A 25,313-nucleotide genomic window follows, 5' to 3' on the forward strand; every position below is an offset into this window, starting at 1 on the left:
CACCAATTGTGCTTTGTTCAGTTTATTTCACAGGATATTTGCATCTTATTAGCAAAGCATACCCAAAACATGACAAAAATCAATTTTCTACAACTTTTAGGATCGCAAAACCTATTGCTGCAGATCTGTTTTCATCAATGGCAATGGCTAGGAGAGCCCCAGTATCTCAGTCTTGGCTATCTACTATATTGCAATTCAATTTAAAACAGTTGTCTCTCTAGCATGTTCCTGGCCACCCGCAGAAATCACTTACTGTGTCAGCTGTTTAAGCAGCCAGAAAGAAAAGTCCCTCAGATTTTGGATAGTAAGATACAGGAGTTAAATGATTTATTTGCCAATTTATGAGAAATGAACAGAAATGCCTCAGAGCATAAAGAAATTAAGAGATATATTCCTACTGTAAAAACTTACTGATGAACATAAAGTGAGAGCTGTCCACACTGTACTGAAAAACACTTGCTCTAATGGCAAGAGAGCAATGAGTTCTTACAGCAATAACTCTTAATAGCATACTATCCATTAGCTCTGGTCATCACAAAGTAATACCTTGTTATTTGATTTGAACATAGAGTGTTGGTTGATTAGACCTACATATACGGAGGCTTACAAAAAGATAACAATGGCATGTTCAGAAATCAAAGCCCATTTGCTAGGTACACATTCCACATATTCTCAAAGTTATAAGGAAATCTAAGAGTGGTATGGTTTCTAATTTCTGTGTTTAGCTACCTATGATTGCATTGGAATGGAGATTACTAGAAGCAAACAGAGTTAAAGAAGTGAAGTTTTCACATATTTCTGAAGGAAGTAGTCGCTATTAATTTTTAGTCTATATAGAAGAAAGTTCATCTTGCTGATGGACTGTCTAATACTTTAATTATCTTAAAATATGGTTATTTTTGAAGAACATGCTGATGGGGGAAAAGATAATCTAAGCTGAAGTTTTGAAGAGTGTCAGGATAGACATCTACAGGCAATGGAGCTCCACAGCAAGAAAACGAAATTATAATATTGCCCAGTACAAAGAAGGTTTTCACTCCTCTGCTGTTGGAAATGAGTTTAATGTTTTAAGTGTCACCTCAATATAGGCACAGAATGCAGTAATAAGAATTGTATGTAAAAAAAATACACGCATTTTCATTGTCAGGTGGACAATTATAGTCAAACCTGGGACAGGCCTTCCTGGCAACATTACAACAGGAGAAAATGCTCACATAACATTAGCAAACTATGAACTGAATGAACTGATGATTCCACAGAGATTATAACGACAGCATTTAATAAACAAGCATAAGTGAATAGAGAATTGTTAAATCAATGAAGAAGTAAATGTATAGGGAAAGACAATAAAGACACTGAAAACAAGACCCAGATGTCACACAGAAAATATTGCATCAAAGTCTATTAAAAGTATTTCCTCTTTCAAAATGTCATTTATTATTCAGTTAAAAAAATCTTTTTTAAAACCTGGGAAACTACAGTATGCTGTCTCTACCAAAACAATCACAGCCTTAATTAGATACAAAAATCTTCTATCTACTAGAAAAAAAATAATTCAAATACAGGGAATAAAATTTAATCAATAAAAAGAAAAAAGTTACTTAATACATATGCTAACAAATAAACCTCCCTATCCTTTACAAGCACTAACACCAAAAGAGGGAGGAACTAAGAACTCAGAATCTGGGGCAGGTGTGGGGTCAAGTGATTTAAAGTAATTGTGATAGAACCACATCTTTGGTTGCCTCTCTGGCTGGATCTCTAGTACTCCTTTCCTGTTGAAAAAACTCTTCTCCAAGGCTTGCTTTCTTATGGTACTGGAGGCTTACAATAGAGGAACTAGAGCTGATCTCTGAGGTGGTAGGCACCACCTGTCTCTCATTTCTTGGTTTCACATTAAGTCTTTTCCCTGTTTCTTTCATCCTTTTTGCTAGAAGAAAGATGAACTGCAGCTTTGTGGTTTTCCTCAACTGCTGTTAGTCCCAGCTCATTAGCTGATGACGTGTCTTCATATCAACTTTGCATTTGCTGGACTAGCATTACACGGCACAGTTCGTGTAATAGTAAGAGTGCTGTTTTACATTTCCCAAATAGGACACTAAATCCCTCATGTTCTTTAAACTGGGGATCTGACAAAGTGCAGGCACTCACATTTATCAACACAGCTGACTTCAGAAATTCCTGAGCTGCAGCACTCTGGAGGCTGGGAAGGTGAACCAGGGAAGGATTACCATGTGTTTGCCTTACTCTTCAATTCTTGCCTGGTCCATTGGGCTGGATATTTGGTATACCCTCTTACAGTACTTAGGTTCTCAGGTTGAATAGCACCCCATAAAACCTGCTAACTCCCAGGAATCTGAAGGAATCATCAGCATTAAGTGCCTACAGCATGCACATTTCTCCTGTGGAGTCTAATTCAGACCACAGCACAGATTAAAAATGCTGACTACATGGCACTAAAGCGATTTTTAAAGGAGATACAGTACCCATCTTGTTGTTGTTAAGAGGATGGTGCTTCTCAACCTGTAGACAGATGTGCCTGGGAAAGAGCTACAAAAGCAAACCTACCTTCAGAGCATGCTTAAAATCACGAGGCAGGACTGCTTCACAGAAAACTTTAAAAGAAAAAGCTGAGGCAAACAGGTTGAAAAGGCTTAAAAGCCTTTGGCTGTGTGGATAGGGCCCTGAGAAGCAGATGTACCCCTTCTCTGCCTGGATCCATGCCCTGCCTAGGCAGATGAGTGGCTCACCCGCCAGATCCACAGTGAAGTAGAAGAATCTCCACTGTTTCTGCTGATGCAGTGCCACCATGTACCAAATACTGCAAAATTAACAGAGAAAGACTGCCTTGTCAGGGGCAAGGGCTTGATCTGAGCGAGCCGTGGGTCTGGGCTCTGTGCCCTGACTTGTGGGTTCTTTGTCAAGGACTGTTCAATATAAAGTTTATAGTACACACAGGCAGCCTGCTGTCACACCTGATGCCTCCTTCCCCGCTGCTCCAACCAAGAGCAAGAGGTCTCCACCGCAGACTCCTACAGATTAACTAAATTCACCTAAGTTATTTCTTAGTACTTCGGTCAGCCCGGGAAGGGAGAAGCATATGTCCCCTCCTGCCAGGCAGGATGACCGCAGGCGCTGCGCCGGAGATGCCCGTGTCCCGCAGGCTCTGGGACGGCAGATGAAGAGGGCGACAGGAGAGGAGAGGAAAGGCAGCAAGAGAAGGGAGGGCTGCGCCCCATCCCCGTTCTAAAGCACCGAGAGGAGCTGGCAGGAGGAGCGGGCACGGGGCGGCGAGGCCGGGGGGATCCCAGCGGCAGGGCCGGGCAGGGCCGCCAGCGCGGTGCCCTCCGCCCGCAGCCCCCGTGCCGGCCCGGGCCGGCGGGGCCCGGAAGGCGCCGCGCTCTCTCCCGGCCGCTGAGTGGCGGCGGAGCGTCACGTGCGCTTGGCCGGGCCGGGCCGGGCTGTGCCGGGCGGGCGGGAGGCGGCGGCGGCGGGTGCGGTGTCCCGGAGCGGCGGTGCGACATGTCCCACCAGACCGGCATACAAGGTACCCGCGCGGCTCTCTCCGCCGCCTCCGCTCCGCGGTGCTTGCTGCTCCTCTTGACAGCCGGTCCCCGTCTCTCCTGTCCCCCGCCGGCCAGGCGGGAGGCGGGCGGAGCGCCTTTCCCCGCGGGTCGGGGCGCGGCACGGGGGGAGGCGGCCGCGGCGGGCGGTTAACGGGCCGTTCCCGGTGCGGTTTTTCCCACTGCTGCGCCCTTTGTTTGCTGCCGGAGGAGTCCGTCGTTTGCGCCGCGGGATGGAGGGGGGAGGGGGCGAGCGGGCGGGGGGAACTGCTGCTGGTTTCGGCCCCGGCGGCCGACGGCCCTCGGCGTCGAGCCCAGAGCTCTGTCCCCAGTGAGGCGAAGCCCGCAGGGTTTATCCTCACGGCGAACTGCCCCTATCCTCCCCCTTGGAAAGTGTTCCCTGCAGAGCCCCATGAATGGCGGGGAGGGCCACCCTAGGCTCAGGTAACTTCCCCCGGTGCAGGTTTTCCTGCCGCGGCGGGGTGTGCGCTGAGCCGGGGGCTGTCGCCTGCTCGGGGTCGCAGCCGCGGGTTTGGGATGGGTTGGACAGCGAGGGAAATGCGGGGGATCGCTGCCGGGTCCCTCCTGGAGCCCCGAGGAGAAGCAGGAACCCTGGAGCAGGAGAGTCCACTAAAAAGCCCATCTCTGGAGGCCACCAAGGGGAAAAGTGCATGGGAACGTTTTCTCCCCGTGTTTCCAGGCCTTGGAGTAAGCGAAGAGCAAGTAGAAGACGACAGCGTATTGTTTCATAGTATTAGCAGGTCCCCCGAATCACAGAATTGCTAAGCAGGGATTATACTGCAGGATTATGGAGGGGTCGGGTTTTACTGTCTCGATTTCTGCAATCTGTGTATTCAGTGACTAGTACCATGTACTTTGCCTGCTCTCCCATATTTATTGTTGAAGGTGACTTTTGTCCCAGCCACGACAGCTCTTGGTTGTTCGTCTATGCCCTTTTTTGTCCATTGGCTGTATGTAGTTTGCACCCTTTTGCTTTTCTTCTTTTCCTTCCTCTGCATGCCAGTCTTTGGTCTTTTTTGCAGCTGCCTGTTTTAAGTTTGTCAACCCTTTTCAAGCTAGAGGTGCATCTGGAATTGTTTTTTCCAGTCCAGAGAAAAGTGTTAGTGGCTCTTCATTCCCTCTTCTGCTGCTCCTCTTCATGTCTTTGAGAATCATTTGTCCTCTGAGGAGAGTTGTGGAGAACTCTGCAGCTTTCCTGCATGGATCCTGCCTCACAGGCACTAATCAGGAGTCCTGTTTGCAGCAAAGCTTCTGCAATTTGGAAGAGGAATAGCTCTATTTGTGCCATTGCTGGCTTTAGCTACAAACAGGCTACTGTCACTCATAAACAATTACAAGATTTGGCAGCATGGGCTGCTCTTTTCTGGAAACAGAAATGAAGTCATGGGCACAGTGATGTGTACCAGGCAGTTGCTTAAAAGGACTGGACTTTCAAACAGGCCAGTGCAGATAAATAGTGTAGGAAGTCACAGAATGCATTAAGCTGTAGGAAAATACAACAGAATATGTTCACAATCTTCTAAATAATTTTAAAATAATATTCCCTGTAAAATATTTGTGAAATAAATCCAAAATTTGATTCTGTAGGCCTCTGCTATGCAAAAAGTTTAAGTAGAAAATAATATTCTGTTATAAATTTAAAAGCCTTTATGAGGAAAAACTCACAGATAATTTGATAGTAAGATGGTTTCAGAGGAGTCTCAAAATGTTTCTTTGAGGAGCTGTCACAGTTTTGAAATTGGTGTAGGGACTGCTGTATTTTGGTCTTGTTTTGGTGCGCAGAGTTGAAATGAGAGAATAAGGAACAAAAAGATAATAGACAAGAAGAGGACAAAAAAAGTCCTGGGGGAACCAAAAGGTCTAGAAAGTGGTGCAATGTTTGCTTGCTCAATGGAATGGTGAGGACCAGCAGAGATGATTAGAAAAGCTAGCAGCAAATTACTGGCAGGGTCTGCACTGGTTAGTGGGGAGATACTAACTGGGATGAAACTGGGGTTGAACTGGTAACCCGATGCAGTTCAGTTTGCTTAACATGGTATTTCCCTCCCATGCCATTTTGGACTCTCAGAATGGGCCTGGCATCATTTGGATGGACATAAATGTAAAATCTTTTGAATATGGGCAGTAATGTTGCTGGATACCACCTGTTCAACCTGACTATAAATAATCCATTTTATATGTTTCCTGGTTTGATGTTTGTTTTGCTGGTACAACGATCTATGCTGTGAGATTACTAAAGGACCAACTTGCAATAAATGTTCTTCAATAAATCCTGCCCATGGTATAATTAAACTGATTTGCACTCGGATTATATAGCAGAGCAGTTGAGATAAGAATGATCTTCACGCAACTGAAGCACAGTTCTTCAGTGTGCTTAGGAAAGCGAGTCTGTACGTTTATGGTGTTTTGTCTATGTGATTTACAGACATTCAAAAATATTTTAGTTACTTCTTTGCAAATTCATTATAAACCTATCCCATTGCAATAGGTTGGAGCTTGAACAATGTCATCAACACACAAGGAAATAAGGTGGTATTAAAGATGAGCAATGACTGGAAGCTTTCACTGGTACTCTTTGGAAAGGTGTACTCAGGAAAGATCATCACTTTTGCCAGACAAACTCTAACATTTTCCTGGCAGGTGTAAAGTTTCTGTCTGAAAGTTTGTACTAAGCCTCCAGACTTCATGAAGCTATCGTAATTTGAGAGGCATCATATTATATTTTCAGGTGTTAACTCTGAAACCTGAGATCGATGAGATGTCATCTTTAATTTTCACACTGTTGAAAATCATATGGTATGCTAGAAAGCAGAGCGGTTTCATAATGTTGGCTTTCATCTTTCTGTGGCATGCTGGTGGCTGGAGCAGTATGCAGAATAGGAGGAGCATCACTCCTGTGTTCCTTTTTCAGTCCAACTTTCTAGCAAAGGGCCAGTTGTACGTTTTTCCAGTGTTGTTCTTACCCTCATGAATGTTCTTTGTCCAAGGGAAGTGAAATGTGTTAATTTGATTACTTTTATTTTCTCTTTTTCAGCTAGTGGAAGTGTTAAAGACATCTTTGTTGGTGCAAGAAATGGACAATATAGGCTTTTAAAAATAGTCATTGATAATGGTTAGTAAAATTTTAATCTTTTTTCCCTGATTCTTTTAGATATTTTCCTAGTTGTTTTAATGACCTACAATTGTTTTAAAAACAAAACTTTGCCAAACTTAATGTTACTAAGGTCTTTCCTATACAGAAGTTAAAATTTAAGTTTTAGTGATGCTAAGCTTTTTACTACAATGCTACTGTATTTTTGCATTTGAATTTTTCTCCCAAATGTCATATTTTACCAATAACTGCTTGGATCCATTTATCATATGGATAATATAAATGGGCTTACTTTTATCTCTTAGTAAAGAAAGAGTAGAGGGAAAGAAAATTTCTACACCTGTGTGGTGTTTTAGCACTCTGGTTACTTTCATGAGACAGAAAGCTAGTCTTACACAATAGCTAGTCACCTTAGATGAACTGTAAATTTTATCTGCCTTTTATGCTGGGATTAGCTGCATGTAGAAAGTCCTATTAAAGCAGATATTTAAGTAGTAATCTGACTACATGGAAAATATCTTTAAAAATCTGTAACTTTACATACATTTTCAAAATTAAAACTCACATGTATGTATAAATAGAAAATTACATAATTTCTGTCAGAACTTGAGTTTGATCTTTGAACTTCTTGGCAAGGGATCAAGGCTGCAAACATTGAAAGATAGAATATATAATTATTTTTTTCTTTAATAGAAATGCAGATTGGTTGTATAAGATGGTTTAGTCCATCTTTTCAAGTGTGTAATTTGTCCACTTTGAAGATTTTTGTTCTTGACTTCATTCATTTACAGTACACTGAAATAGCTGTTAGCTGGAGAAAGGTACATGTATATATATACATATACATACTTTTATTGTTAGGCAAATAACCTACTGTTACCTTATTTAAGTTTGCTTTACTTAGGAAGTCTTCTGACATTTTAATATAGCTTTCCTTAAGGAAGTGGCAGTAGTAATATTATAGGCAGGACTCAGTGGTAAATTCTCAGTAGCATAAGGTAGTAAATGTTGACATACCATTGAATTTTGCTTCCCCATTAAGCAAGAAAAAACTATATGCTTTTGTGTATATGCAACTTTATAATATGAAATGAAGCCTAGAAATAAGATACAAATGGAAAACTTTCCCTATTTTTTTCATTTCTGTGTGTATGTATACATGTACATATATTTTTATATATATATCAATTTCATCTCTATATAGAAGCAAAATCTAGTCTTTGATACTATTTTCTGCAGTTTGAAAAGAAACCTGTAAAACTCCCAGAATACTGAAAGAAGGACAGTTGCATCATCTGTCTGTAGGAGCTTTCAGCAACAGATTATAGTCCTTACTCCTTGCCCTTAGTCAACAGATAATAGGCAAATAAGAGTTCTGCTAATCTGAGTTAATAAGAGAAGAGGTTTGCTGCAGGGCAGTAGCGTTCCACTGATTGTGTCTTAAATCCAGGTAGGTATAAATCCACCTAGAGTTCAGAATTGGTGAGTACATTCTGAATACTCTGGTTTAGGTGTACAACTTCAAATACTTCGCATCTAATTTAGGGAAAGGCCAAACACCCTTGCCCTGAGCTGTTCATGTTCTATGAGTTACTGTGGAAGGGTCCTTTGTTTGAAATTTTGCTGTAGAGGCATTTGTATACTGTTTCACTTTTGTCTGAAGTTCTAGAAATTAAGTCCTAGACTCTGAAAAGGTAACTTGTATACTAGCTACTACCATGGTCCTCAAACTGTTGTAGGATCCCATTTAAACAAGGTATTTCTATTTCAATTGTAGGGGCTAGTACGTAATGGGAAGCTGATAAATGTTTTATAAGACAGTATACTAATACTTTCCTTTGGAAGCTGAGATATGATGCATAAATAACAGAAAAATCTTGTTGCTACAGCTGTTCACATAATTAAATACCATTTGAAGTACTCTATACAGACTTAAGCCAATTATACATGATAAACAACTTCAGTCATTTAAAGACCATAGCTATGAAGCTGTATTAGAAAGAGGTTTATCTACTTACATAGTCAAGTTAAAGTGATTAATGCAAGCATATTCATTCCAGACTCTTTTCACTGTATAACTGAGTTATTGACTCCTTACAATGGGTGCAAACACTAATATTTTATAGCATGAGCATCAATAATTATAATTATAAAATTTGAAAGGTTACTCTCATTTGTACTTAGGCATTTCAATTTAAAAATAAACTGGCAGAAGACAGTTCTTATTTCCCTTCTGTGTATGTGCTGCTAAAAAAATTAACATCAGTAGTATCACTTCAGATCAAAGAATTTGATAACAACCAGCACATTACTTTTCAAATGTTTGTATTTTGGTTAAAGTGAGTTAGAGTTTGAATATACACAGCTTTTATAGGAATTCAGTTGCTTTCATGTTGACTGTTCTTGACTCCCATTCTTGTGGACATAATTACGAAAGTGTCCAATTAACTGCTTATTTTGATTGTTAATTTTGAAAAACAATATTAACTGTGTTGTTGCTAACCTGTAGCTTTATATTGGTTGTAGAGCAGCTTGTTGTGGGATCCTCTAGACGGCCAGTTGGATCATGGGAAAAGGATTACGATTGCTTTGTCCTTCCCCTTCTTGAAGACAAGCAACCATGTTATATATTATACAGATTAGATTCTCAGAATGCTCAAGGATATGAATGGATCTTCATTGCATGGTCACCTGATCACTCTCCTGTAAGTAACAGGCATCAGAGGCTTCATGTTGTTGGTGATTTTTCAACAGGGCCATTTGATCTGAATCCTAGATATGAAGCAAAAGGATTTAAGGAATGAAGCATTCCCCAACCTTCCCCCTACATTCCCACAAGAAAACTGGAAAAATGTTTCTTGAAGCTGATTGAAGAGCAAATCAGTAGGTCTAGATGGAGTGCAGCTGATCCAATATATTTTTAGCCTGACTAGAGCACTAAGTACAATTTTTTTGCCCTGTTTGTCTGTCTTACTGTCAGTATTTCATAAAAATTCATGAAAAGATATAGGACAGAAATCTTAATGGGTGTTATCGTAGAGAGAAGGATTATAGTGTGAGCTCGGGCTGTTTATTCTGTTTGGCTTGCCACAGAATTACTGCTTCTTAATCAGTAATTCAAGAGCATAGGAGGGAACTGAGAGGAACTCCTTAGAGTTAAGGTTTTATAGGAGAAACTAAGATACTGTGTGCAGGTTCTGGGAATGTGAGATAAGGGAAGACAGAAAGTAAAACTATTCCAGTATTCCTACTGCTTTCACTAGTAGTTCGGAAATAGTAAGATACTGAAAGTTGGAGTGCGTAGAGAAGATTGTGGAAAAGGTGAAGTATTATGGAGAGGATGTCATGATGGTTAAATAAGGTGGGAAGATGAGACTGTTGAGAGAGGAATAAGTGACCATGTTAGACACAATTTGATAGGGAGCAAATATAACTTTTCTACTCTGTAGTTGAACCATCAGTATCTGGAGTCACTATCAAATAAAAAATAATAACGAGTTATTATTTCCAGTCTGCTCTTTCGCTGTCTGTTGTATCCGTTAGTACACAGACCAGTGACAAAAGATCTATACAGTTGTGGGTTTTCCCATTTAAAATTAGTAAAGATTATGTTGACTTTTTTTTCCACTTTAAAAAAACCTCATACTCTTACTAAAGCTGCAATTCAGTTTTGCAATTACTGTGATAATAATACATAGTATTATGACCTGGTGAATTTAATAGCACGTGTGAGTATCATGATCCAGAGCTCTACCAGGTTATAGTGAATTCCAACATTTAAAATACTTGTTCAAGAAAGATACTAGTTAATGGACATAGTACACCATGTTAGATTCTCTTTGTACACCAAAGAGCAAAAAAGTACCCAAATCAAACCCCCACTCTTTTATTATATGCTAGGTTCGTCAGAAAATGTTATATGCAGCAACCCGAGCAACACTTAAGAAAGAATTTGGAGGTGGTCACATTAAGGATGAAGTATTTGGAACGGTACAGGTATGTTTTTCTTTTTAAAGTCAGGACATTGACTTTAAATACTAAATGTACTAGCTGATATTACTGGTATGAATTTGGGGTGTTTCTGCTCTTTTTTGATTAAGGAAAAAAAAGACTTAAAAGCTGTGTGTATTATTACAGTGTTCAAGTGTATTTGATCTCATTTGGACAAGTTACTAAATATAGGTAATATCTTCAGGCTAAGAAGCCCTTGCTTCAAATAGTTAAGTTATGAAAACTAAATAATCTAAACATAATAGGCACCTCTCTTAATCTCACTGCGTGTATGTGAGTCCTCTGAAAGCTGTAACACTAACTTCTGGGCCGGTTGTATACACAAGCCACTTTAGATATGTGGCTCTGGATGGGCTAGAACAGTGATCTGTAAGCTAGCACCTGAAAACAAATGTTCTTCTCTTAAACTAAGGCTATAAAGTTGTCAGTTCTTTAGGATTTGGCCATAGAATGTACCTCACATGCAAGGCTGCCATCTTGACTTTGGGAAACAGACTTTTAGTAGCTACTGATTTGTTCAATGAAAATACTAATAGTTGATTGTTCACTTACGGTAAGATAATTGGAGGGTGCATATATGAAATCTAACAAGTGTCTAAAGGATGTTGCAAAGGCTGCAAGTGCTGTGCACGTAGGGAAATATGGGGCTATTACCTTAGTTTCTGTGAGAAACAAGTTTTACATGGTTGTGATGTCTGCCTGTTTGTCAAGCAGATGTCAGACAGTTCTGACTTAATCCATTGCCAGTTTTAAAAGAAATACAACTTAGAATTCTCAGAGATAAAGAATTCTCATAGTTTTCATAAGAACTGAGATTACACAGAGATTCAAATTATAATTACTCAGTTCCTGTTTCAGCAAAGACTGCATCAGTTATTTTCTGTCTGACCTGTTAATCAGTTCATCTGAAAAATCTGAACCAAAGCACCGCCACTATTGACAGGCAGCTGGTGCTGAAGGAATGAAGGAGTTGGAAGTTTGGGGAAGAATAGAGGATATTGTAGTGGGAAAAAGCCTGTGAAAGAGAGATGGGCTGTTGTGGTGGACGTGAGGCTAGTAATTCTGCTGCTCACTGAGTAGTTTGTTATATTTAGCATTAACCTGTCATGGAGGCTTCATTATCCTAACAAACATGCAAATAAACCTCTCTGGAGAGGCTGTATTCTAGGGAAGTAGATAACCAAGTTGCTAAGAGGGTTTACTGGTAGAGGTCGTTATTTTTTTGTTGTTCAGTCAACTAATCTCTCACCACCACTTGCACCAAACCATTAGCACTTCATGCAATATGTAGAATCTGTGTCTATCCCTACAAGTCTGAGTTTCAATCTCAGTTGTAAGAAAGGAGCATTACATTTGTCTTACTGTTATTTCAAAATAGGCCCGGGGCACATAGAGGATGGCATTGATGCAGCTCACTTTTTCCCAGCTCATTATGTTGCAGCTTATATGTCTCTACATTGTTGGTTTCAGTGCTTTATAAGCTTCTTAATTGTAGCTGGCCTTTAATGTACATCCATGTGAAAATCACAGCTTCTTCAAAGTATTCAAGTCTCTAAGTTCACTCAGAATCTTGATCATCACCATCCAGCATGTTACAACGTAAGGATGGTTTAGTTGCAACCAGGTCCTTAATCCCGGTGGAACCTGGTTATGGTACCACCTGCTAATTCACATGTATTAACCTCAGTACCTCTGGGCTTCTGAAACAAGGCATAATGGAATATTGGCACTGGAAATTGTTTTTGGGAAAGTCTGTCTCTTTCAGAAGGGGAAACACTAAGAAGGAGCTTTCTCTTCTCAGAACTTCAGTATAAAATCACATTCCTATGATTGCATGAAGTCCTGCCCTTTTCTGAGTGGCCACCTTAATAATAAAAACAAAACAGCATTTGCCTGTGGTATCAACCCCTTTGTAGAGGGACACAACCATCACTGAGTAATAATAAAAGTGATTATCAGAATTAAAGGCTCCTGTGATGTCACATCTTAAACTATTTGCAGTATCAGGTGCTTACTCCCTGACCTAAGGTAGCATTTCTGTCTCCCATTTCATAGGTAGAAAACTAGCAATAAGCTACCAGTTTGAGCATGTAAATTTTATAACAAAATAGGTTTTTTAATTATTTATTAGAATTGTGGCAATTCTGTGAGGTTTTGTCCAAGATGGCTGAAGAACTTCATGGACACAGTCTTCATTAATGCTAATTTTTTAATTAGCAAGGTAATTAAGGACTGATTGTGGAAATGCTACCCATGGTAAAACAAGAACAGCACAGAGGACTCTGTTGTGGATGAGCTGAATTTGCAAATGCACCTACACTTGTATTCTGTTCAAATAAAATGATCATAAATGTATGGACAATAACTGCTTTTTGTACTGCTGCATAGAAAATCTTTGAAGAAAACTATTTATCTATTATAAAAAAAAAATGTTCAATATTGATATTGTGCTTTCAGGATGATGTTTCACTGAGTGGATATAAAAAATATTTGATATCACAATCCTCCCCTGCACCCTTGACTGCAGCAGAAGAGGAACTTCGACAAATTAAGATTAATGAGGTACCTAGAACATCTTCAAGCATGGGTGGGAAACAGGGTGCAGAGTTCCAAATGTGTTGTAGGGAAATGTCTTTCTAGGGTAAAAAAAGGCAGAGCAGAAAATGGAAAGTTTTAGGAAGTGTGAGTGGATGAGAATATAAATTTATTTCTCAAGGAGTTGAAACTGCAGGATGATGATGACTCGAGTTGGAGTGGCATGATCTTGCTGAGTTTGAAAGGCCTCATGTCTGAATCAGAGGCTTGGCAACTGCAGAGCTTAATTGTTGCAGCATTGGCTTTTAATATCACTGGATGTGCTTCCTCGGGAAGGGTGACAGAGTACTGGCATGGGTTGCCCTGGAAGGTTATGGAATCTCCATCTTGGAGATACTCAAAAGCTGTTTGGACAGAGAACTGGGCATCTGGCTGTAGGTGGCCCTGACTGAGCAGGGTGGTTGGACAAGATAAACCTCTGGCGAGGTCTTCCAACCTCAGCCATTCTGTGATTGTCCACATACATTTCCCATGGTGGCAGAAATTGTAGAGAAAACACAAAATAGCAACTATTGCAGTGAATGATTGCCAGGAGTATTTCAGCAATCTTATTCCTAAAGGAGAGATACCTAGCTTCCAGCACCAGTGCACTTATCTTTAAGACTGAGAGGAAGTGAATTCCAATAAAAATAAAATAGAAATCCAATCCAAGTCTTTTTAAGAGACTGATTTGCTTACGCTATGAACACTTTTTAGAAAAACCTCTAACAAGTGCTTTTAACCAAATAATTTGATGATTGCCAGCTAGCTAGTGACTGAAAAGTTTCAGAGGATTCTTTTTCTCACATTTTTCCTTCACTTAATCACTGTTTGTGTACAGATGCATATTAAAATAGGTCATGTGCTGACCTTGTTTGTTTTCGAAACTTGTATTTTACAGCTGTGGTACGTGTATTTGAAGTATGATTTATTTCTGCAGCTGGATACTGGGAAACCATCATGTTAAATTCAGCTGTGTATCTTCTCTTATGTTTTCACTCTACTGTGCTTTTGCTGAAGCTTTTGTTGTTTATTGACTTTTTTCCCAGTAGTGTCTTTCGTTATTTTTCATTTCTGGTTTTAATTAATTCGATGTAGAAATGCATTCACCATCATCAAACAGTGCATTTTACTTGATCAGCTTTTAAAAAATAAATTTAATGAATGAAAAACTTCAGTGGGATCGGTGATCACCTCTGATATTAGTATTATCTCTTATGCACTACATACCATGCGGTTAACAGCTGATTCATCCAGACTAAAACTTCATGTGTTATTATGAAACTTTAACAGCAATAGCTGTGCTTTTCAGAGACACATAAACTGATAAACACATAAAGATTGCTGCCATTTTGGCTTTGTTTGAAACGTCTCACAATTTACGTTATTTTTCTCTTTATTGTTTCCACCATTACAAAGCCTGTAATTGGACTTAGAAAACGAAAAGCTTTCTGATTTTAAAAAGTTTTCCATATGTATATTCTTTCATAATTACCGTAAGAAATATTTTACTGGGTCAGATCAAAGGATCACCTAGTCTGTTGTCAAGTCCTTGAGTGAACAACGGCAGAAACCTAGGAAGCATGTAAGAGCAGGGCAAGAAGGCCATGATAATTACTTTAAATACTCTTTTTTGTCTCAACATTTGCAGGGAGGGATCTTCCTGCACAAAAGATGACGTGTTACTATATAATTGTTCTTAATGGGTTTTTCATCCATCATCTAGACTTGTCATTTTTCTAAATCCACATAAAGTTTTTGTTGGCTGCAGATCCTATGGCAGCATATTCTACAGCTTGACAGAGTACTATGTAAATAAAGAACCATTGATTGCTATCTACTAATTTATTCTGTTAACCCTACAGATTGTGTGGGGAAGGCAAAGAAAAGTCTTTAAGTCAATCCTCAGTTTCCTTCTCCCCTTAGATAAAGCCAGCTGTATCCCAGAAAGCCAACTGTATCCTGTGCTGCACCAAAAGTAGTGTGATCAGCAGGTCAAGGGAGGTGATCATCCCCCACTACTCTGCGCTGGTGAGATCCCACCTGGAACACTGCATCCAGCTCTGGGGTCCTCAGCACAGTAAAGACGTGAACCTGTTGGAGTGGGCCACAAAAATGATCAGAGGGCTGGACCACCTCTCCTGTGACAAAAGGCTGAGAGAGTTGTGGTCATTCAGCCTGGAGAAGAGAAGGCTCCAAGGAAATCTTACAGAGCACTTAAAGGGGGCTTATAAAAAAGGGCACAGATATTTTAGCAGGGCCTGTTGCAATTGAACAAGGGCTAGTGGTTTTAAACTAAAAGAGGGCAGGTTCAGATTAGATATGAGCAAGAATTTTTTTACAATGAGTGTGGTAGGGCACTAGCTCAGGTTGTCCAGAGAGGTGGTAGATGCCCCATCCTTGGAAATATTCAAGGTCAGGCTGGAGAGGGCTTGGAGCAATCTGGTTTATTTGAAGATGTTGCTGCTCACTGCTGGAGTGTTGGACTAGATCACCTTTAAAGGTCCCTTCAACCCAAACTGTCCTATGATTCTATATCCATGGACCTCTGTCATATTCCTTATCAGTTATCTCTTCCAGGCTGAAGAGTCCTAATCTAGGTAGTTCCTCCTCCTCAAGAAGGCACTCCATACTTCTCATCCTTTTGCTTTTCTCTGCAGTTTTTCCAGTTCTGCTATATAATTTATGAGATGGAGGGATGGGGAAGCCAGAACTGCATGTGGTATTCAAGATGCAGGCATGTTACTGATATCTACAGTGCGTAATGATGTGTTCTGTTCTCTTTTTCTAACAATTCGTAACATTTCATTTGTGGGTTGGGAGTGTTCGGGATTGGTTTTTGTTTTGCTTGGGGTTATTTTCAGAGATATTCAGAATGACCTGCAAGGTCTGGCTCCTGAATGGTAGTAGCTAGCTCAACGCCATTACCAGAGAGGTAGAAGAGAAGTTTTTTTTTCCTCCTGCGTACATTATTTTATATTTATTCACAGGAAATTTCATCTGGCATTTTATCCACCACTCAGCAGCCATCACTAACTAAATCTTACGGTGTGAATTTAAATACACATAATCAACTTAGGTGGTTTTGTTTTGCTTTAAAGGTCTGAAATATGTTGCAGTATGAACAAGTAGGTTTTGTTTGTTTTCTTGTATCTGGAGTTATATTGGGTTACTTTCTTCCCTTGCCTGTCTCTCACACTTCACAGTTCATTTTTAAGTTTGAAGCATTTTTTTTTTTTTGTAATTGTATTTTAATGTGGTTTCTATAGTATGGTATTTTATTACAGTTTATTATTTTTGTGATGCCAATTTTACATTTACTGATCAGGGTTTTATGCAGATATATTTTGCAAATATTTTTTTCTATAACCTAATTCATAAATTTATCAATCTTTATACAAAAGTAAGCTCTCCACCTGCTTTCTTTTCCTCTTTCCTTGTTGCTGACAAGTTGTTTTTCAAAATCTGGAGTATAATCTAGTGTTGCTACAAGTACCTTTGTTTTTTATTTTTCTTATCATTTTGTTTCATACTTCATTAGCATCTCTTTTTAATTAAAGCTGAATAAGTTGATAGATCTAGTTGATAGATCTAAGACCCACACTTTCTATCTGGTACACTTTTCTGACTTTTGCTCCTTCATAATCAATGTTTAATGTATTTGAGAAATCATAGAAGAAAGTTAATGTATTCAAAAGCTAGTACTTAGACAATAAATTAAGAATGGAGAATATTGGAGGCCAGAGGTCATTTTAAGAGAAACTGCATGAATATTAAGATAAACATAAATTCTTGAAAAATGGCTTTAAATTAACTGTCCTTTTCTCTCAAATAATTTGTGCCTAATGTAACTGGATTATGAAAATTTTTTTAGCTTGTGCTGAATTTTAATTTGTGCTAGACCTTCTAGAAGGTCTAATCCTTAAGAAATGAAGATTTTGTTTGTTTATTTTGTTTGCTTTGGTTTTGGTATAGGCTTTTTGGGGGGGGTGTTGAAGCAGGAGGGGGAATAGTTGTTCTTTTCTTTCAAGAAGATCAGTTTGTCTCATAAGATATAATTTCTCTGTTCCTCCAAAAATTTTGACTCCCTAGAAATCAAATCTATGTTTTGATCTAAAATTCTTCACTATACAACAAAGTTTATAAACAATATCGTCAGTTCAAAAGTATAAAACAGCATATGAAAATCAAGATTTTTCCTCCTGGATTATTGTATCTTTATACCAGAATTTAACTTAGGGCTTCTTCACTGACACTTGAACCAGTTTTCCCTCTGATGATTTTGTTGCTCTGCTAAGCAGAGCCATTTCAGAGATATGAAACTTCTCAGGTTAGCAAACAAACATGACCTGTAAATTAAAAAATGCAAATCTCTTGTATATAGGGATGATTTTTTTGAGGTGTTTTACTCTGGAATAGCTACTGCTAACTCTGTGTGTAACCATATGCAATGCATTGCCAGTCATTGTATGAAACCAAACGAATGCTTGCAAAGGTTTCTTTTAACATCTCAGTTAACTTGCGTTCCAGGTACAGGCAGACGTTGGTGTGGACACCAAGCATCAAACACTGCAAGGAGTAGCATTCCCCATTGCTAAAGAAGCTATTCAGGCTTTGGAGAAATTGAAAAATAAGAAACTCAATTATGTACAGCTGGCAAGTATAAAATATTTTAACTATTTTTTAATAGTGAGTATAAAATAAATTACCTGCATGCTAAACATGTGTTGCTGTAGTACACTGATAAATTACTCTTATTAGATTAAATAAAATTTTTTTCATCCTGTTATGTTCTCTGGTTTGCTTTCTGCCTATTAACTGTATTCATGTTTGCTTTGTTAACAGCAAATTGATATGAAAAATGAAACTATTATTTTGGCCAACACACTTGATACTGAACTTAAGGACTTGCCAAAAAGAGTTCCAAAGGATGCTGCGCGTTACCACTTTTTCCTGTATAAGCACACACATGAAGGAGACTATTTGGAATCCATAAGTATGAGAAAATTTCTCAATATGAAACTTCATTGGCTTGTTTCAAATACTTTAGGAATTTTGAGGCAGAGAAAGATGTGTCATAGAAGTAATCTGTCAGCATGATCGTAAATTTCAGAGTCATTTGGTTGTGAAAGTGTCTTGTGAAGGAGAGTCCTTATGTTTGGGAAGTAATGAGCTATCCCTTTGGATTATGAACACCCATAAATGTCAAAACATAAATACCGGCCATTCTCTTATCCCCCATTTGAAATTAAACACTTGCTGAAGCAAAAAAGATCCAGAATGGTGTTACATTTTTCTGTTTCAGACTGCATAGCTGATTTCCAATGCCTCTCTGCTGTAAATGATTTTATGATAAAGCTTTGATGGAGTGTAGTTACGGTTTGATTTGTGGTTTGTTTGTTTTTTTCCCTGCAGTTTTCATCTACTCTATGCCAGGGTATACCTGTAGTATACGAGAACGAATGCTCTACTCTAGTTGCAAAAGTCCACTGTTAGAAATTGTAGAAACACAGTTGTGGATGCAGATAATTAGAAAGGTAAGTGCATTGGGGTGTATAGGTAGTTTCTCCATCCCTCTCTTCACTTCTTCATGTAAAACTGTAATTGTCTCTGTCACCACCTTCTCTAAACAATGAAAAATGTTCTGTAACTATTAAAGTTTATCCTGAACAGGAAATAATTGTTGATGAAGCTCCAGATACAAAGTTAAGTCTTGGAAGCTTTTCTCTGTTTCATAATTTCTGCACTTTCAGATCTTTAACAAGTACATCCTTGTGCATCAAGGAAGTGTTTGAGTGTACTTTGAAGAACTAACATGATTTCTTACTCAAAGCCGAGTCATATTTTGGAGCACAACATATTGCTGTTGTTGAAAACTAAATTCCCTTAAAGCCAAGGTTATGTAAGGATTTTCAAAATAATTTCAAGCTGCAGTTCTGGAAATTAGAACTGCTATTTTAGGAGTCCTTGATGAGGCAAACAAGGATTTTCAAGTAAGCTGATCTTTTCACACTGTATGGATTGTACTGCTATGCAAAAAGTTGCTTCTCACCTCCAGAGCAGAGACCACAGAAATGGTCCAGTTGTGACCTACAGTTATTTTCTTAACATTTGTGCGAGAGCTTGGTTTCTGTGGAGATGTTTATCTAAAAAATAGCAGAGTTAATATTAACCATTTTTACTGAGATGACATCAATTACATAGATTATTGCTATGTGTTTTTATATTTAATTATTTCTCAGAAACTTTCTTTCTACAACAAAATAAATGCACCATGTGACTCCTGAAAATTCCTGTAGACAGAAATTTCTGAGGCATGTACTTGTAACAGCAAAACTGTGGCTGGCAAGTCTGTTAAGTGTTACAGTTGGCAGGGCATGAAGTGTTGAATGCTCAGCAGAGTAGGGCCAAAGCATTTCTCTGAATTTTAAATTCTTGCATTTCAAAACAGTGGAGTTTGGCTTGAGAACACTATTTTCTTTCTATTTGGGTTCAGATGTCTAAATTTTGAAAATTAAAACACCCACTCCTCCATTTTGTTCATTAAATTTATTTTACCTTTCCCCTGCCTTGAATACTTGCTGAGTGGCAGTAGCCAGCTAATAATATAAGCTTGTTTATACTCCTTCCCCTCTTTCTCAAGAGACAAAAATGTATGCACATTGCTTTTACAATTAGTGTTTAAAGCATGTTGTAGTGAAAACTTTTAATTCTTAAAATGTGTGAATACTTAAAACAAGTAAACAAGCACTAGTTTTACATGGAATGTGTTCTCCTGGTTAGTGTTAACAGGTGCACTGTGCTAAAGCTTGAGACAAAACCAGTTTCTTCTTGGCAGATGTACTGTGTAGTTGTGCTTATATTTCAGGAAAATAATTAAGTCACACTTAATACAGGTAAGAATCAAGGGGATTCTCAGAAAAACTATCCAAGATTTCTCAGGGCATTAGGCACAAGTTGGAGAACTTTCCATGCTATGACTTTGAACATTATTGCACATACGGTTTTAATATAGTATTTAGTTTCAGCAAAATTTCAAAATATTTTTTAAGTTTGACTTTAATATGAGTATGATAAATGTTGTTTTTTTTCCTGCCAGATTGAAATTGATAATGGTGATGAGTTAACTGCTGACTTTCTTTATGAAGAAGTTCATCCAAAACAACATGCTTACAAACAGAGTTTTGCTAAACCAAAAGGTCCTGCGGGGAAGAGGGGAATACGAAGACTGATCAGAGGTCCAGCAGAGACTGAAACACCTAGTGATTAGAAACTTGTTTATATTTGTTAAACTATTACAGTAGGAAACTAATTTCTGGCTTTTGGTAATGAACTGAAATCATTCCATTAATAGATTCTAGTGGGGAAAAAGGCTCTTTTTACTCTTCTCTTTTCTGACCTCAACACTTTTTATATTGTTACATGATTATATTTGTTGACCATGTTTTATGACATGTAGAAGAGCTAATTATTTTAAAGCTAGAAAAGTAAGACTAAGCTAGTACCCCTTTATTTTAATTTAGAATCCATTATTTAATAGTTGTACATGTGATCATAAACTTTACAGACATAAGACTATGAAACCCATGTATTCTGTGGGCAAGTTGCAGCCGTATTCTTATGCACAGCCTATTGAAACATGTAAGACTTTCCATGTGAGAAGAGATAAAGATGACATAGCATTGTCCCAATTAAATCTTTATTTTTCCTTGTAGCACTTATGGACATCAGTACAGTAGAAGGTTTTCCTCTGATTTTGACAGGATGCATTGTTGGGTTTTGTTGTTGTTTGGTTTGGTTTTGTTCCTTTTGTTTTTTTCTTGTAATGGAAAAGATAAAAATCAGTTATCGTTAAATTAATGTAAGTATTCAGGAGTAGCTGGGTATTTTCCTATGCAAACGCTTGGTCATCTCAAATTTATAACTAATTTCATGGAATTGTCTTTTAAGGAAATCTAACATAAAAACCACTAGCTTTTCCAGTCTTACGTATCACTCCGAAGCCTTACATATTAGGTACTGAATGACCAAGTAAAAGGTGATTAAAAGTGCATGAGTTAGTATACTCAGTAGATTATGAAGCTGCTTTCAAAGCAATATGCCTAAAGTATCTAATTATCTGTGCACTCAAATCTAAAAATGTGTAAATTCAGTAAACATTGAAATAGATTCGCTTCATAATGGTGAGTTATCATTGAGATCTTACTGTGTTTGCAGTATTAACTGAAAATGACTTTTCCTAAGTGTTTGAACTTTATTAGTAACTGAAATCCAACTAGGTCTTGAATAACTGCTGGCAGCAAGCACCTGGTTAGGATTTTGTCTGGTTTTTTCCCTCCCTGCTTCCCTTCTCCAAAATACTAAAATCAGCCAGAATAGTCTAAACTTGATTGAACTGTAAGTAATGTGTTTAATAGGAAGAGGTAAAATAGATTATTTTAATAAGTGGACTAAGGGAGAATTAGATGTGGAAATCAAGTATTGGATGACCTTAAATATTTAAAATTGTGTGATGAGGCAAAAACTAGTGATAGATTATATTCTCCAGTGAGGACTTGCATTTTAGTGTCTTGTATGTGAGCTCTGTGGTTTTTGAGTTTTGTCAGTTTGGGGTTTTTTAAAGCTACATGGGAGTTGCCAGTCTTGGTTCACTGCGTATTATCATAGCTGCTGGATATACACGTTATAGAGCTGAATCATGTGTTTAGCTGGTGGAAGACAGTTTTTAACCTAGGTTTTTCAGGGAAATAATTCTTTGACACTACTAGTTCCTGATAAAATTTGTTTTATCTATTATTTTGTTTAGAGATACTAGCTTGTTATTGACAGCTGAGATTGCACTATATAATGTGAAGATTGCAATAGTTGGTTTTACTGTGGTTTTTTTATGTGCAGTAGAAATTTGACATTTCAGCTTTTTTCAATAATCTTACACACTACATCAGTCCAATTCAGTAGATCCTCAGCTAATCTCCTGCTTGCCCTTAGCCACTGTGTTCTTTTCCTGCCTCTTGCCTTCTCCCTCTAGGGTAAGGACGTGGTCTTTGAAGTGATTCTGCTATGTACTACATGTCAGGGAAGTGTAATTGTTTTTTAAATATGGTTACTGTGTGCAGCTCATTGTACACTGTAATTAAATGTATTTTTAGTTGAACTCTGAATCTTTGCAGCACACCTAATTCACTTTGGGTTTTTTGTTTGGTTTAGTTTTAAGAAAACCTTTGATTGAAGCAGTTAAAAATTACTGCTAGAGAGTTTTTTGTTAGAATTTAGTATTCCTGCCCATGTGCCAGCCATAGCAAGAGTGCATCTTTACGCTTTCTTTAGCCAGTAAAGAAGTTCAATTTTTTAATACTAAATGTTTTAAATAATGATCAGTTTGACACTATACAGTTATGTGCATGTTGTGGGGGGGGTTTGTTTGGGTTTCTTTTCCTAATCCTGCCCTAGGTAGATGAGAATAGAAGGTGGAAAACTTAATCTGGAGGACGATGAGAGCTGGTTAAGTGATTATGCAACGGCCTTTATGATGAGCTGCTTTAGAGTTCAGCCCAAACCAGACATTCTAAGTTATTTTACTTGAAAATATTCTGTGGGGGTATACAAACCCCTGACCAACCAGCATGTTTCCCCTTCACCTTTCCCCAAAAAGAGAATCGTATGAAGTCTTGCGCTGCCGGCTGCCTCTCCAGGCCTGTTTTCCTGACAAAGCAATGAGAAGCATCTGATCTTTTCCTAAAATCTATCAAGTTTACTCCTGCATAGTTGCCTCCATTACTTTTAATGAATGTTCAGAGCCAGCATAAAATGTGGGCATTAATTGGTGTTATTCCTTTAAGTGTCTCTGGTCATTAAATAATTGAAAGTGTCCATTCAAATTGTTGGCCTTCAGAAAGCCCAAAAGCAATGCAGCTGCTTGCAGTTAACTCACAAGCTATTAAACAGTTAATTAATACAACAGGTAATTATTTTTTAAATGTTTATGTCGCAAGGTCATGAGATTTTGATCTTTTAAAACACTCCTATCAAAGGTTAAACTAATCAAGGTCATAATTGCTCTATTGCTCAGATAAACTGATAAAGGAAACTCTTGATTTACAGTGTCTGTGTATTCAGTGAGAACCACCTTCAGATGCTAAAATGAACTAAGTTTACCATATCTGTTTTGTAATTTGCTTTATAAATAAAGATTGATGCTTTAGTTTGGTGGTGTCTGAATCATTTCATGGTGTCTTTAACAAAGATCTATATTCTAACATCAGAATGTGCAAAAGGCAGTTCCTATGGGACTAGAAAGTGATTGCAAGGTATAAAAAAGGAGGTGAGTAGAAAGAGAATTCCTGCTATTGGAGAAAAATCACCATGTTAGAAACAGATACTTTCCTGTTGCCTTATGGAAGCAGCACAGAGGGCTCCACAGCAGTATTCAAGTGTGTTCATCACTTGAGGTTTTCTTCCTTTCAGTAATAAGCCCCTTCAAAAAGTTCTTCCGTCCTTTTAAAATGCTGAAGTAGTTAAGTGGTGATTTAACAGTTCTATCTGTTGTTACTTGCTCAGCATGAGCTACTATAATGAAACTGCTCAAATTATGTTGTTCCATTAATTTTTGTCTAAACCGAAAATAATTTGAAGACCTCCTATTGTCCTGAAAATTCAAGCTGAAAAGAACATCTAGTGGTTTGGCTTTTAACTATCCTGCCAACACATCCCCATGGAGAAATCTGTGATACAGCAATTTTGCAATTGAAAGAAGGACATTTGAAGAAGTGCTGAACTAGGATTTCAGAGATAATTTTAATGCAAAATGCTATATAGAACTGGAGCTGTAAGAGGAGCAGGTACAAGGCAAGAGGAAGGAAGAGGCTAGGCCTCTATGTGACCAGGAAAAACAGAAGCAGCTTTATTTGCCTTTTGGTCAGTGGGTGGTAAATAAACTCCCAGCTGGGCCACCCAAGTATGAAGATGAGGCACTTGCCACGTTAGTAATATGAAGCACTATGTCTGGTAAAAGGTGTGTTGGCTCAAAAGGCAACTGGACAAACTGATCAAAGAAATTTTAATAGTCTTAACTAACAGAGACCTCGCTTCCTTTTCAGAGTTACTGAGCTGCAAATTGTCTAAAGCCATAATATTCCAGTGCAGTATCTGTCTTTGCAGTATCCTGTCCTTGCTTTTGTTCCTCAGCAGCCACTAATGGCTCACGTTCTGGCCCTAGGGCTGCGCACACAACTCTGGTCTGGCTCACAACAGCCATTCTGTTACCTCCTGCTCTAACTAAGGGGAGAACTGTTGCCCTTCCTACCAGGTTCTATTTTAAAAAGGCAACTTTCTTAGGATCCTTAGCATTTGCTTTCATCTTGCTATTGTTTTCTAAAGTCTTACCTGGAATTCCAATAAATCAGTCTTGCTTTTTTTCATTCATTCATACGTCCTTCTAGAGGTGACTAACTCATTTTATGTTACTGTTCTCCAGATCCTTAATGTGCAAAAGGTTGGCTATTTCACCAAGGACAGTGATCTTCCAATGCCCTCCATGGCACTTCCTCTGCTGAGAAAGGATATAGGCCAGCCTTATTAGCCCTCCCTCTCTCCCAAGAACACCTCCCATGTGGAGCTGTCTTCACCCACCAGGAACTGTACCCAACTTCTCTCACCTCCAGTTCTATGAAACTAGATCATCCCATTACTCACAAATAGCTTGAATGACTTAAGTTACTGATTTGTGTCCTAGAAAGCTTTACTATAGTAGTTAACACAAAGAATTATGGATTCTAGGATAATTTAATGTTTGTGCAGGGAACAAAGGAAACAGAAGTTGACTACTCTTATCCCGTTTGTGTCTATAGGTGCTGGCATTACTGTATGAAGACCTCAAAAAAAAAAACCTGAGGTGGAAAAGGGAAGTTACTTCTTGCCCCATATGTATTTAAAACAAAATATAGTTGCCACATAGGTTAACTAGTTTTACCTAATTAACACCTCACATTTTCATTCCTCACTAGAAGAATAATCAAGTTCAAAACTTTTTTTTTTAATTGTATGAAATGGTAGCT

The 25,313-nt window shown here is 38.4% G+C and overlaps 2 protein-coding genes across 6 annotated transcripts in view; one reads left to right on the forward strand and one right to left on the reverse strand.

Moving 5' to 3' along the window:
* Positions 1-1,042: 1,042 nt before the first annotated feature.
* The window catches only part of IRAK4 (interleukin 1 receptor associated kinase 4), a 38,546-nt gene continuing 14,275 nt past the window's right edge, over positions 1,043-25,313 (reverse strand). For 2 of the 3 annotated variants that reach the window (XM_064655872.1, XM_064655870.1), the window contains exon 12: positions 1,043-24,808. In XM_064655872.1, the coding sequence (XP_064511942.1) occupies positions 24,710-24,808 (99 nt within the window). In that variant the 3' untranslated portion in view covers positions 1,043-24,709. The remainder of the gene's footprint in view (positions 24,809-25,313) is intronic. The other variant, XR_010430811.1, reaches the window with a different exon arrangement.
* Positions 3,443-23,461, forward strand: TWF1 (twinfilin actin binding protein 1). 3 transcript variants are annotated; one of them, XM_064655874.1, is made up of 9 exons: positions 3,443-3,547; positions 6,619-6,696; positions 9,202-9,380; positions 10,576-10,671; positions 13,144-13,248; positions 17,791-17,916; positions 18,106-18,256; positions 18,676-18,797; positions 20,360-23,461. In XM_064655874.1, the coding sequence occupies exons 1-9, from the start codon at positions 3,523-3,525 to the stop codon at positions 20,528-20,530; spliced, it is 1,053 nt and encodes a 350-aa protein (XP_064511944.1). In that variant the 5' UTR covers positions 3,443-3,522; the 3' UTR covers positions 20,531-23,461. The 3 variants fall into 3 exon arrangements, with proteins under 3 accessions (XP_064511944.1, XP_064511943.1, XP_064511946.1); XM_064655873.1 differs by lacking the exon at positions 3,443-3,547 and adding an exon at positions 3,879-4,007; XM_064655876.1 differs by lacking the exon at positions 3,443-3,547 and having other exon boundaries at positions 9,207-9,380.

Source organism: Pseudopipra pipra, chromosome 5, assembly GCF_036250125.1.
Source record: "Pseudopipra pipra isolate bDixPip1 chromosome 5, bDixPip1.hap1, whole genome shotgun sequence".
NCBI classification, from domain to species: Eukaryota; Metazoa; Chordata; class Aves; order Passeriformes; family Pipridae; genus Pseudopipra; species Pseudopipra pipra.

Coding starts and splice junctions, on each gene's coding strand:
- TWF1 (XM_064655873.1), top strand. CDS start 3,980: ATGGCGGGGAGGGCCACCCTAGGCTCAG. Junction 4,008..6,618: donor GAGGGCCACCCTAGGCTCAG/GTAACTTCCCCC, acceptor TCTCTTTTTCAG/CTAGTGGAAGTGTTAAAGAC. Junction 18,257..18,675: donor AGACTATTTGGAATCCATAA/GTATGAGAAAAT, acceptor TTTTCCCTGCAG/TTTTCATCTACTCTATGCCA.